Source organism: Lampetra planeri, chromosome 44 (genome assembly GCF_965212315.1).
Source record: "Lampetra planeri chromosome 44, kcLamPlan1.2.h2, whole genome shotgun sequence".
NCBI classification, from domain to species: Eukaryota; Metazoa; Chordata; class Hyperoartia; order Petromyzontiformes; family Petromyzontidae; genus Lampetra; species Lampetra planeri.
The window spans coordinates 8,037,774-8,049,779 of NC_136150.1; the positions used below are offsets into that span (position 1 = coordinate 8,037,774).

General features: G+C 41.5%; 1 protein-coding gene and 1 non-coding gene across 4 annotated transcripts; both read left to right on the top strand.

Annotated features, from left to right (window-relative positions):
• The first annotated feature begins 1,000 nt into the window (after positions 1–1,000).
• LOC144732941 (U4 spliceosomal RNA) lies at positions 1,001–1,141 on the top strand. Its single transcript, XR_013588276.1, has one exon. It is a non-coding gene; the product is annotated as a U4 spliceosomal RNA (small nuclear RNA).
• Positions 1,142–2,151: 1,010 nt separating this feature from the next.
• On the top strand, positions 2,152–10,815 carry LOC144732895 (uncharacterized). 3 transcript variants are annotated; one of them, XM_078614560.1, is made up of 9 exons: positions 2,152–2,179; positions 2,619–2,848; positions 3,473–3,582; positions 3,704–3,767; positions 4,117–4,184; positions 4,781–4,883; positions 6,913–7,031; positions 7,920–8,068; positions 9,585–10,815. In XM_078614560.1, exons 2-9 carry the CDS (start codon positions 2,785–2,787, stop codon positions 9,688–9,690), a joined length of 783 nt encoding a protein of 260 aa, XP_078470686.1. In that variant the 5' UTR covers positions 2,152–2,179; positions 2,619–2,784; the 3' UTR covers positions 9,691–10,815. The 3 variants fall into 3 exon arrangements, with proteins under 3 accessions (XP_078470686.1, XP_078470685.1, XP_078470684.1); XM_078614559.1 differs by having other exon boundaries at positions 2,154–2,221; XM_078614558.1 differs by having other exon boundaries at positions 2,154–2,848.
• Positions 10,816–12,006: the final 1,191 nt, after the last annotated feature.

A 12,006-nucleotide genomic window follows, 5' to 3' on the forward strand; every position in this document is an offset into this window, starting at 1 on the left:
TCATCGCTTCACTGATGCGAGTCTCATTATTTTAAGAGTGCCTCGCTACATTGGGATGTTTGGCCAAGTACATTAATTAGGTTCCGGCATGATGCGTGGGATAACAGTGCAATCTTACTGGACATCTGCAAAAAAGTGCTTTTTAGCTCATCGGATTCCTCAAATATATACTTTTTCAACCAGGAGAAAAACCCTCCACCTATACGCAAGGGAGGCAAATCACCACTCATCTACTGGCCACCACGAAGCCTCACATATGCAGTACACCCATTTACGTGCTAACCTGGCTCAATGCCGCTTAGCTTCTGCCATTTGACAAGATCGGGTAGAAGTTTAGGATCATCTGGTTATATGCTACATGTTGGCTTCTGCTATGGGCAAAGGCACTGTTGTTGTAATGAGGTTACACCATTACAAATGTATTTGAAGGCAACAACGATCAGGAAGGAATAAATGGTCTTAAAGTGACATGGAACCTGTATTTTTATTACATCCGACTCATCCTGGATTAAACAAGAAGCAATTCAGCAATACAGAAATGACATTCACAGCACACATCTTGTTAGCAGAATTACCAGGACACACGTAAAACAAGACACGACATTCTTGGACACATTTACAGTGACAATCAGTAGTACAGTGATGCGAAATGAAGAAATCATATCTGCAAACGTTATTCTTAGGCATAAAAAACATTTACAACATATTACTTTGTTTTAAAATCTTTGCAAAGTAGGCCACTGCATAAGAAACAATCAACGTGAATCCGCAAACGATAATTGCCTAAACGTTATATTTGCAAGCCAATAAATATTTACGTTTAAATCATCTGCTGTTAGGATTGGTGAACAGTGAAATGTTAGAACTGAAAGTTAAACTTCACAAAGTCGAGTACAGCACTATCACTCATAGCAATGTTTCGTTACGCATTCGACTGGACCCATGGCGTTAAGGCACAGCCGCGTCGCTTAAGAGGGAGCGGTCTGGGCTTTAACAAACCAGCTTTGCGCAGTGGCAGTATCGTAGCCAATGAGGTTTATCCGAGGCGCGATTATTGCTAATTGAAAACTTTTCCCAATACCCCGCCACGCTGACTTGCAATATAGTCAGTGTCGGCAATTTTTTCAAGCTCTCTCGAGAGCTTTGTCATCTAACAAAGTGCAGGCTTTTCTGTTGCAGAGGTGGACCCACGGCGCAGTGGTTTACCGTGATGACCAATGGGCAGCTGTTAAAGATTGTCTTCTCGGTCGGGCTAATCATTGAATTGCTTGACTTAAAGCTTTCGTGGCTGTAGGAATTAATATTCTTTGGGTCTTTCGGTAAAGTCACGTAGATAGGTTGAAAGAAAGTAACAAAAAGCCACGACGTTTAGATCGCAACACAAGCAGTCATCGTAGTTTTTGGTTATTTTGCTATTTTCTTTGAACCTATCTACGTGACTTTACCGAAAGTCCCAAAGAACACTGAGTTGCTTTGAGAGTTTGTTGGACTGTAACCTAAGTATTTTTTATTCTTTTATATATTTTATTATTTCCCTTCTACGCGACTTTACCGAAAGAACCAAAAATATGAATCCCTGCAGTCACGACAGCTTAAAATCTAAATTTGTAACCTTAGTAGTATTTTTATTCAAACGTTGCCGGATTTAAAAAAATACGTAAGCAAAGGCTTTCTCATCATTTTAAGACTGCCAAACCGAGTACGTAATTAACTATGTTCAAACTTGCATTGTCTTTGTTACTGCCTTTTGGCGTTCTCTGGTGTGGCACTGGTGGTGAGACGAGGCCATGAAGAAGCCTGTCTCTGATGGAGGCCAATCAGTTTCAAGCACAACGCGTAACATCACGCCGTATTTGCATGTTTCGCCACAAGTGCGTGTGGTGACTGCAGTACTTGGTGCCTTACAAAGGGTACCTATTTGGTGTTTGAACATAGTAAGAAGTGTTTTATTGCCAGAAAGGGTTAACTGGCCAACAAGAAGAACGTCCCATGGATAGAAATCGTTTCCCAAACGCGACGACCCTAAATGGACTCGCCGCGTAATTGGTCGAGCAAAGTCACGTGGGGTCGTCACTTTTCGAGTTGCCATGACGAGAAAGGACCCGGCCCACGTGACCTTAACCGGGCCTCCTCATTGGGCAGAGCCAGCGCCCCCCCTCCCCCGCGTGGGGTTGCCACGGTAACGCGCAAAGCGATGGTGGAATGCGTTTAATGGCTTAAAGTTCGTCCTAATTACGCGAAAATCGCACGCTTCGCCACGTTCGCTTTCTGCACGCATTGTTTATTTCTCACCTTTGGGGTATTTTGCCTACAATTCTCGTCGTGGCGCAGTATAATCGCTTAAAATCCCCGCAGGCCTTGTCTAGGATGCTAGGCCTGCGTCTATTCTGATCGCGCTGTGCAAATCGATACATTGTCGCGAACGGAGCGTCACGTTTCAGTGCAATACTAATAATTCAGTGCAATAACAATCATTTACGCCGCGGTGAATGTAGCGGCCGCTCGTGGCTCCAGTCGGGGTGGGGGTAGAGGAGAGAGGGGCGGTGTTGAATCTTTAACAAGCAACATGAGAATGGCCAAGCGTGGGTTCTTACACTTCGATTCTCCTTCCGTTTCAGCGTAGGAATCAACATTTAAGAGACGCGTCCTCACCGTTGCCAATACCCTGGCTATTATCTCCTCCACCGCCCTACCGGGGGGGAGGGGCAGGTATCCCGCAAGCTCTCCGGGCAATGGTTGATCGCCTAGACTTGTTGTTGTCGCTGCTTTGAGCTTCACCTCGCCATGACTGCAATCGCCAGGAGCGACCCACTCAGAGTGCCTCACACCTACGACGCTCATTGTCAAGGTGAACCCCTCGGTCGGTCGGTCGGTCGCAATTCAACGTCTCCCCCCCCCCCTGCCCCCCCCCTCCGAAACCATCGCTGAGTGCGGCACATGGTGATGCGTTTGTTCCACTTTGTGTTTGATGCCATCTCCGTTGCTGCTGATTGAACCGCACTTGGCAATTACCCTCGTTGTTTGATTGTTGGACGGGACTTTTTATGGCATCATAATGATGGCCAGATTAGGCTCACTGAGTCTGATTTTGTGTTGTTTTTTCAGGAGGGTCATGTATTTGGATATTTGCCCAGTTCCATGAGTGAAGTGTGGCATTGTGTGAAGATTCTGGAGTAATCCCCGGAGCTTTACCCTCCCATACACGTTTTACATTAACGGAGCTTAGCCGCTTTCCTTCTGAGATGTGATGAGGTCACGGTGATTCTATCACGATTAGCAAGGTGCCTAAGGCAGTGTATGTAAAGTTGCCTGCTTAAGTGTCCGCGTTTGGTTGTTTGCGAAGCTGAATTGAGTATAAACGACGCTTAGAACAGTCCATGAACGTGGTGGGTGACAGGCCGATCTAATGTCGTGAGTGAGTGAATGATGGCTATGTACTACTTCTGACTGCCCGTGTTCTGCCCTTGTTTAGTGGAGGTGTGCATTCAGGAGCCGTGCTCTGTCAAGTATCTGGACGAAAATGAAGTGTCCCAACGTATTCTTGCACTTTGCTTCAACCTTGACCTCCTCATCCGCACCGAGGTCTGCTATGTTTATTCACCATGTACACTTGGTCAACATTTGTCAGTAATTTAATGCGACCCTTGGGGTGTACGTGTGCCCAAGAATAATAAGTGTGTCATTGGTTGATGTCCGTTCATAGCTGCAACAACAGCAATCGTCATTGGAAACCAGCCCTATAGAGTCAGATGCTTTTCAAGCGGAGGGTGAGTGCATGAGTCCCCATTTTTTGAAATGCATTAACATTTTTCACGCGTCTGGCAATTCAATGAATTGTTATGGTTTTGAATAATTATTTCTTTTTTAAAAAATGTGTTTCCTTTTTTTCTTGAACATTTGACTGTTTCATTTTATTTCTCGTATTTGTAACATTAGCATATACTTTTCATACATTCTTACACGTGATTTGATGCATGTACCGTAACGTGAGGTTTCAGAATCAATAATTCTTAATTCGAAGACGTTGTCACATAGTTGTATAGTGTTAACAAATTGTGCCTTTCGTTAGGTCATTAGGTATGTTACATTGAACCACTTATTTTACCTGTTATCTAGCTGCGGATGTTTTAGAAAAAATAACAAGGACACTACAGCATCTGCCTCCACCGGTTCCTGAGCTTGAGGTAATATGTTCATCTTTTTATGGCTGTTAAAATGGTGCTAAAAAATGTAACATCAGTATAAATATAATTCCAGCAGATGGAGCTGTTTACATTGACATTTCATGGGTTTTCAATGTACCCCTTTCGTAAAATAAGTGGCCTTTATTTAAATAGAAATTGTATCATCAATAGGATGAATAATAATTTATGTTTGTGGTTGAGATCAAGGGAGATTTAATTTGGAGATTCAAATTCACATTGCCTTCTTCCACCTATCTAATTAATCTTTAATTTTCCAAACTTTTTTTCCCACATAGGATACGCATAACATCAAAACTGTATTATTCTCATGACTGTCCAAAGGTTAGCGCGACTAAGCTGTGTGTGTGTCTGGTGGCATCTGTGTGTTAGCATAACACAATACAAGATGGGGGAGCGATTAATGCCCACCAAGTGTCTTCCGTTCAGTTTGTTAATTCATAACTACAGGTCATATTTTATCTTTAAAAAGTCGTTATCAATTTACATTTCTTTACATTTCAGCGTTATTGTCCTTGCCTTTTCCATTTAATGCCTTGTGTTTGAGAAGAGTGACATTTTGGCACTTGCAACTTCAGGATTATCTGGACAGCCGTGGTCTCTCGCTCTTCTTCCCCCGAGTGGAGGTTTACATCATCCACGGCCGGCCTGTAGACATGCTGGAGCAGCCTCCACTTGACGGTGCAAACTGCAACATTTCGAACGTTGGCTTGAATCGGTCATGCCCGCTTTGAAGTTTAGTTGCAGTCAATTCTCAGATTATCTGGGATAATTGAAACTATTTTTTTACGATTTTTATTTTACCAAGCAAGGTCCACTGAGCTATTATATAGCTGTTTTTCAGAAGCGACCTGCCCAAAAATGATAGCTCAACAAATTGGCTTCATGTGCAAATGTATAGCAGACAGATATTCTAAACACATATTGATTCTAAGTGCGGAGGGAAAAACCGGAGGACCCGGAGAAAAATCCATGTGGTCACAGGCAGATAGACATACAAATTCCAAATATACAGACATCAGGGTCAGGATCGAACCCACGGCCTCCTGTATACCATTTGAGGTAGATATCATTATAATGGGTGGGATGACCCAGAAACATAAGTAATTTAAGCTATACACATATCTTAATTGTTTACATACGTAGAAGGGAGGGAGAAGACAGAACGTGGTGTCTGATTTTATTGTGATGGGCTTACTTGAAGCGTTTGTGCTCACGTGGAAACTGAGTCACAGGCCCTCGAGGAGTGAGAAGCATCGAATTAATAAGCGCAAGAATGAAATGATAATTGGTTTTTTACCCTTTTATCTGGCAACAAAACTAACACCTTTTTTACAAGGAGTCATGTTTGCATAGACCACAATACTTGCAGTCATAATGCAAACAAAAAACATAACTCTGATAATTTATGCACTGTCCTTGAAGTTGATTGTCTCGGGTGTGGAGTTATGTTTTTTGTTTGCATTATGACTGCAGGTATTGTGGTCTATGCAAACATAACTCCTTGTAAACAAAAAGGTGTCAGTTTTGTTGCCAGATAAAAGGGTAAAAACCCAATTATCATATTTTTACTGGCAAATGAGGTTCCAATTGCGCAAGAATGAAGTTATATACGTTTCTGCAAGCACAGTTAATTCGCAACTTGTGTAATGTCCCCATGGATAACCTAGACTTAACCGCACTTTGTGAACCATTTAGTAGGGAACACAGCATTTTTGGTCAGCTGTCAGTTTTGCGGCATATCTCTAGGCATCATGTGCAATGCTTGCACATCATTTTCCAGTGTGTAGTCTTCCATATTCTTTGATGTGCTGCTCGAGACGCTTGATGATTGATCTACGCGTTAAACTGTGCTTAAGGTTGAAAATTAATGATCTTGCACTGTATTGCATTTTGAGCAATTTATATGTGAGGATTTTGTAGTCTTTTTTTCACAAATCTTGACTTAGAGCTTTCGTGACTGCAGGAATTTAATGTTCTTTGGGTCTTTCGGTAAAGTCACGTAGATAGAAAAAATAATAACAGCAAAATAATAAAAATGAAAAAATAAAGTGAATGAAACACAAAAAAACTTTTATTATTTTTCATTCACGTTATTTTCATTTTTATTATTTTGTTGTTATTTTTTTGTATCTACGTGACTTTACCGAAAGACCCAATTTTTTTTTTTTTACAAATGTAATGGTAAATGTTATATAGGCATTGCTTTATGATGTGTTTTGTTGCGTGCAATCATTAGTGAGATCGGGTTATAAGACCTTTTGATTTGCTACACTTGAGAATCCAGTGTCATTCTGAGTGGTCGCCTGGATTCGAAACCGGATTCCAATTTCAGCGGCGCTGCCTCAACCACCCAACAGACTCAAGGCACTTTGTGTTATAGTCTACATCATAGTACAGTAAAACCTTTGATTGCGAGTAACTTGGTCTGCGAGTGTTTTGCAAGACGAGCAAATTTTTTAAATAAGTATAAATTTGATAAACGAGCGAGGTCTTGCAATACGAGTAGTACGTGTATACGTTTTGTCTGCCGAGCGTCACGTGATCACAACTGATATACGAGTTCTTTGGATTACAAACACGTTTCCGGAACGAATTATGCTCGCAATCCAAGGTTTTACTGTACCTCTTCAGTTGCGCATCTTTTTTTCATGAAGCTTCAAAATCTCCACGATTAACTGATGGTGTTATGTAATAAATATTTTTTCAGATTACTTCGAAAACGTGTGCAGACTAAATCAGATACTGGTTCTTAGTCAGCAGTTGCAAGGCGATGTATATCAACTCAATAGGCATAAATATATCGCACATCGCATCGCCGTTCTCTATGTAAGTATGAAAAGCAACTCCCTACATTTTACAGGGTTGTGGTTTAATGAGGTTGAAATGGTCTCGTTTTTAAAAGAAATATAAATATATTCGTCTGTATGCACAAAAAAGACATGGAACAATTGAATAAAACCAATTCATATGTTGACAAAACCTGTATAAGATTGTGTGCATAATAATTGATTATATATATTCGTAAATGTTTTATGCGCACAGTTCACGAGAGATTTTTAATGCACCAGAATAGCAAACAGAAATGAGTTTTGAATCGTTTTAAAGTGGGACAATTCATCAAATCTCTAGGGGAGAAGGGGGTGCACAGCACATTGCATTCCTTCATTTATCTTGGAGTAGCTATTCAGATCAGTAGGGAAATACGTTGTAAGGTAGCACTCATTACACACAAAGTGCTTGCCACAAATGAACCACAATACATTGCTGATCTCGTAGAAGGAGCATACGCCATCACTTGAACTCCGGTCATCCTCGCAGCAGCGGGTTTTGGCGTACCATTGAACGAAGACGGTTACCGCATCGCGCGCTTCCAGACCCGCTTCTGCGGCCGTCTGGAACGCTCTTCAGATATTAGGAAGCCACTGGAGCTGTGCACTTTGAAATTTGGATTGAAAATGTATTTCTTTTAGAACGGCATTTTGTGTTTAGTTGTTCTTCACACCGATGAGCACGGTTGGCTACATATGGTGCGAAAGAAGTGAAACATCCATGCATGCTGTTTAAAATCCAAGCATTTAGGTCAGGCATTTTACATCAACTCCACGCACGTGCATGTGCTACCGATACGCATGGCTGCATTTTATAGTTCACATAAATTTATATATATAAAAATAACAGTACGGAATGATCAATAAATGTGTCCGTGCTTTTCAGCGAGCGATGCACCAGATGGGAGACGTCGCCCTCCTGGCTGCCTACAGGAGAGACGTGGAAGCTCGCTTCCCCAGAATTAAAGCTTGCCTCAGTGTGGAGGAGCCCGGGGAAGGCCCACCACCGACGCTCCCAGACCACCACGCCAAATGGTACGTCGCGCTGTTAAGGTGAAACGGTTGAACTTTTCTGCGCAAGAGTGAGTGTTGGGATCGGGGATCAGAATCTTGATTTAGACTCGGGGAGGAATGCGATGAGCTATGAAGCTACTTTTCACAGGTGTCCAGTATGGGCGAGTCATCAGGTTACAACAACAAACAATACAGGAGTGCACAATAGAGAACATGATAAGCATATTCTTGGTTCTTTCGGTAAAGTCACGTAGAAGGGAAACAAAATAATAAAAATATAAAACAATAAAATTCTCACGACGTTTCGATTGCAACACAAGCAATCATCAGCAGGTGGTTGCTTGTGTTGCAATCGAAACGTGAGAATTTTATTGTTTTATATTTTTATTATTTTATTGTTTCTCTTCTACGTGACTTTACCGAAAGAACCAAGAATATGAATCCCTGCAGTCACGAAAGCTTTAAATCAAAACATAAGCAATTAACTAAATCTAAATGAATAATAGATACATTAATTACACGAACAAAGTACCACATTTTTATAAAAGATATTTAATAAATTATTTATTTATACAAGTCCGATTTATCAAGATTGGGCAAGGCAGCAAAAACAACAACAAAACGGTCCCAGGCCACACCAAGATAACACCACACAGCAGGAGCCCCTCAATGAAATGGCACACGAATGGCCGTGCACACCAGGTGCTCTCTGCTGGAGAACCTCGTGTGTGGCGGAGGCCGAGCGCCCGGGTCGAGCTCAGGGCCACACGGCTGCGTCAGATTCCACCGATGCTGTCGAGACTTGGGGATGGCAAGGCGGGGCTCGCTTGGGAGCCGTGCCATAATGATCCCCAGGGGTTGGCACCAGAGGGTGGGTGTTACTGAGCGCCGTCTCGGCATACGCTTCCACACTTGGCTTTCCTGAATGTAACTTTGTTGTACTCTCAAAATGTTGAACATTCCGTCGATCATAAACTCTGCTGTTTGTTGCTGCTGTTTTGCAAGCCGGTTGCTCATGAATGGCCCATTCAGTAGAGGCTAGGAGGCCCTGCTCTGTCATTGTGCCTGTGTGGCCCAGCCCAAAGGATGTTCACCGAGCTTGGGAGGGATCTTGGAAAGGAAGTGCACGTGTTTAACACCTTCATCTACCTGCTGATAGTTGATAAGACATCTCGAGTGAGACCCGAGGAGATCGATGATTGATGTTGGGTCGCCGCGTCGGTGGCATCCGCCGCGATTTCTCACTCAGCTGAGCGAGCTGCGTGAAGGTTGCCATCTTCCACACCGTTGTTTCTTGAGTTAGAATATTATTTTAAAATATTATTGTATTTTTTTCATCACAATTTTTAAAGTACAAAGAGGCGTTGTGATTTATTTATTTATTTTATTATAATTTTTTACCGACGTGACTTTACCGAAAAAAACTAAAAGTATAGGCATCGTCATTTTTATTTTATTTTACTTTTATTAATTTTCATTTTTTTACCTACGTGACTTTACCGAAAAACCTAAGAATATCGTCATGTTTGTATTGCAGGCTGTTGCAGCTGACAAGTGGGCTGGTGAAGAGTCTCCTGTCCCTGCCCTACGAGCTCTCTGAGGGGCTCTCTCCAGCAATGGCTCTGCTCTCCCACACCTCCTGATGGTTCAACATTGGTTTTCTGGCTGCTGCAGTGGTGGCTGCCCGTTGTGCAATGCGAGACACCGGGTCTTATGCTTGTGAGAGGTAGAAGCAACACAAATGATAATGCCACTGCCCTCTGATGGACATTCACACTGCAAGTAGACAAATATGCATGAGATGAACACAACAAGCCACACAATTTATTTGTAAAATGGCTATGAAATTATTAATTGCTTGTCTTCAAATGGGGAAAAAGCCTCACCACTCATACTTGCAAACATAATGTTGGCATTGACATTGATAACACTGGGCAACAAAAAAAAAAATTCTGGCCTGGACTTTTGCAGCTGTGTTAGACTAATTTCAGGGTGCTGATTCCAAATCTGTTCTCAGATTTGCTCTATCACATAATTTTTATGCTATCGGCATACCCCATTGTCATTGATTTTACCCGAAATTAACTCTGTCACTTATGATTGAAAGTTGTTGCGAGTCAGTGACTGCTTTAGTGTTAAAATATGGTGCTGTATTTTTAGGATAGTTTGGTTATAATATCATTTTATGTAGATATCCACATTTATTTAATATTTTTCTTCTGCAGTTTGTATTGAAAATGCAATATTTGATATCTCAAAAACCTGACAGATTTGGAATCAGCACCCCAAAATTACCTTAAAACCGTTGGAATACCTTATGCCAGAAAAAGTGTGTTGACCAGTGTATAATTTGTCATTGTGGTCCTTTCACCACTTAGCGGGATTTATTTAAAACAAATGTGCGTGAAAGTGCTACCTCTAGGCCATGTAATACAGATTAGTGAGAGGAGATATGTATGAGCGTAGCCAGCAACTCCGTGCAGTTGCGCAGTCACTGCACGTTGCTGTGTTATTGTAAGTATAACATTTCCGAATTATAATGTAGTACAATGAGTTGCAGTACAAAAGCAAGTTTTAGATTGTGAGTTCAACTAGTTTTGCTAACGTTCCTTGACCGGTGTGTTGTGTGTGAAGGACTGGGTGTTTCTGTGTGAGTTTAGTTTCTTGTACAGTTGATAGAGTGCAGATCTGGCAGATTGAGAGAGTGGGGATTTGCCACTTAAAGAGGGTGCAGGTTAGACCTCTTAAAAGGGAACTGCACTGCATTAGTGTTGACAAAACCTCGACTTTAAAAAACGAGGGGCAATTGTGCATTACTTGAGGATAGTTAAATATATGCTTTGAATTCATTAAAAAGCATATTTTACAAATCCTGCCAACGTGTTAATAATGGTTTGTTATTTAGTATAGTTTAGTATATACGAATACACGATTTCGTCGTCAAAATTGGTGTATTTTTGTTCTTATAAAGGCCTACACGCACTGAATTTTAAACGAAATCTAAGGAATATAATCCTGTCACCAGTAGTCATTTGCACCAGAATTTAAGTAGATGGGATCCATCATCAGACCCCAGTACGTGCATGTGCACAGTAGCCGCAGTGTAAAATTGTTCCACTAGAGGGCAGCGTGGTGTTACATTGTTGCTATTTTTCTTAGGTTTTTTCGGTAAAGTCACGTAGGTAAAAAATAAAAATTAATAAAAGTATCAAGTGATACAGCTATCGTGCTGTGACTGTTCCACCTGAAGACGGAAGCTTGTGTTGCCTCCGAAACGTCGTGATTTTTATTTTTATTTAACTTTTATTAATTTTTATTTTTTACCTACGTTACTTTACCGAAAAAACCTAAGAATATGAATCCTTGCAGTCACGAAAGCTTCAAATCTAGAATTGTTGTTGCTCTCACAGTCGTATGTGGCCATTGGTTTTAAAGCTGTGAATGCACGTGCTCTGGGTGCTGGAAATTTCACCCCACATTTGAGAAATAATAAATTTGAGATAATGCAATGTTGAGGTGCAAGCTCCATGCACTGTCAGGCTTAAAGAGAGGGATGTGTGTAAAACTCTGTTCATGGAAAATAATGTTCCGTGCAATTTTGAGAAAATAACATTCTCCGACACTGATTTGTTAGCACTGATGGGGCTTTGTGTCTTACATTGATTGCACGGTATGACGCTTGTCATTTCCTTACAGGAGTGTTCTTCGGCTATGTTTTTTTGTGGGCCACTTAATAATATTAGCATGTGCTGGCGATGTCTCGCACAGGCATGACATCGTACAGTGTCGTGATGGACTGACATCCGTATGTGTGACTTCTAATCTGTCTTATCTCCAGGACTCGGCTCACTCGTTTATCTCGCTTTCGTCTCATCTTCATCTCTTGTCTACAACTCTATTGTCTCTTATCTCTCGTTTATCTCCTTCACCTAACTCATCTGTATTTCATCTCACTCGCT

Bases quoted from the DNA above. Each gene is read 5' to 3' on its own strand.
- LOC144732895 (XM_078614560.1), top strand. From the start codon at position 2,785: ATGACTGCAATCGCCAGGAGCGACCCACTCAGAGTGCCTCACACCTAC. The intron at 4,185-4,780 runs GTAATATGTTCA...TTGCAACTTCAG, and splicing joins CACCGGTTCCTGAGCTTGAG to GATTATCTGGACAGCCGTGG. The intron at 8,069-9,584 runs GTACGTCGCGCT...TTTGTATTGCAG, and splicing joins CCAGACCACCACGCCAAATG to GCTGTTGCAGCTGACAAGTG.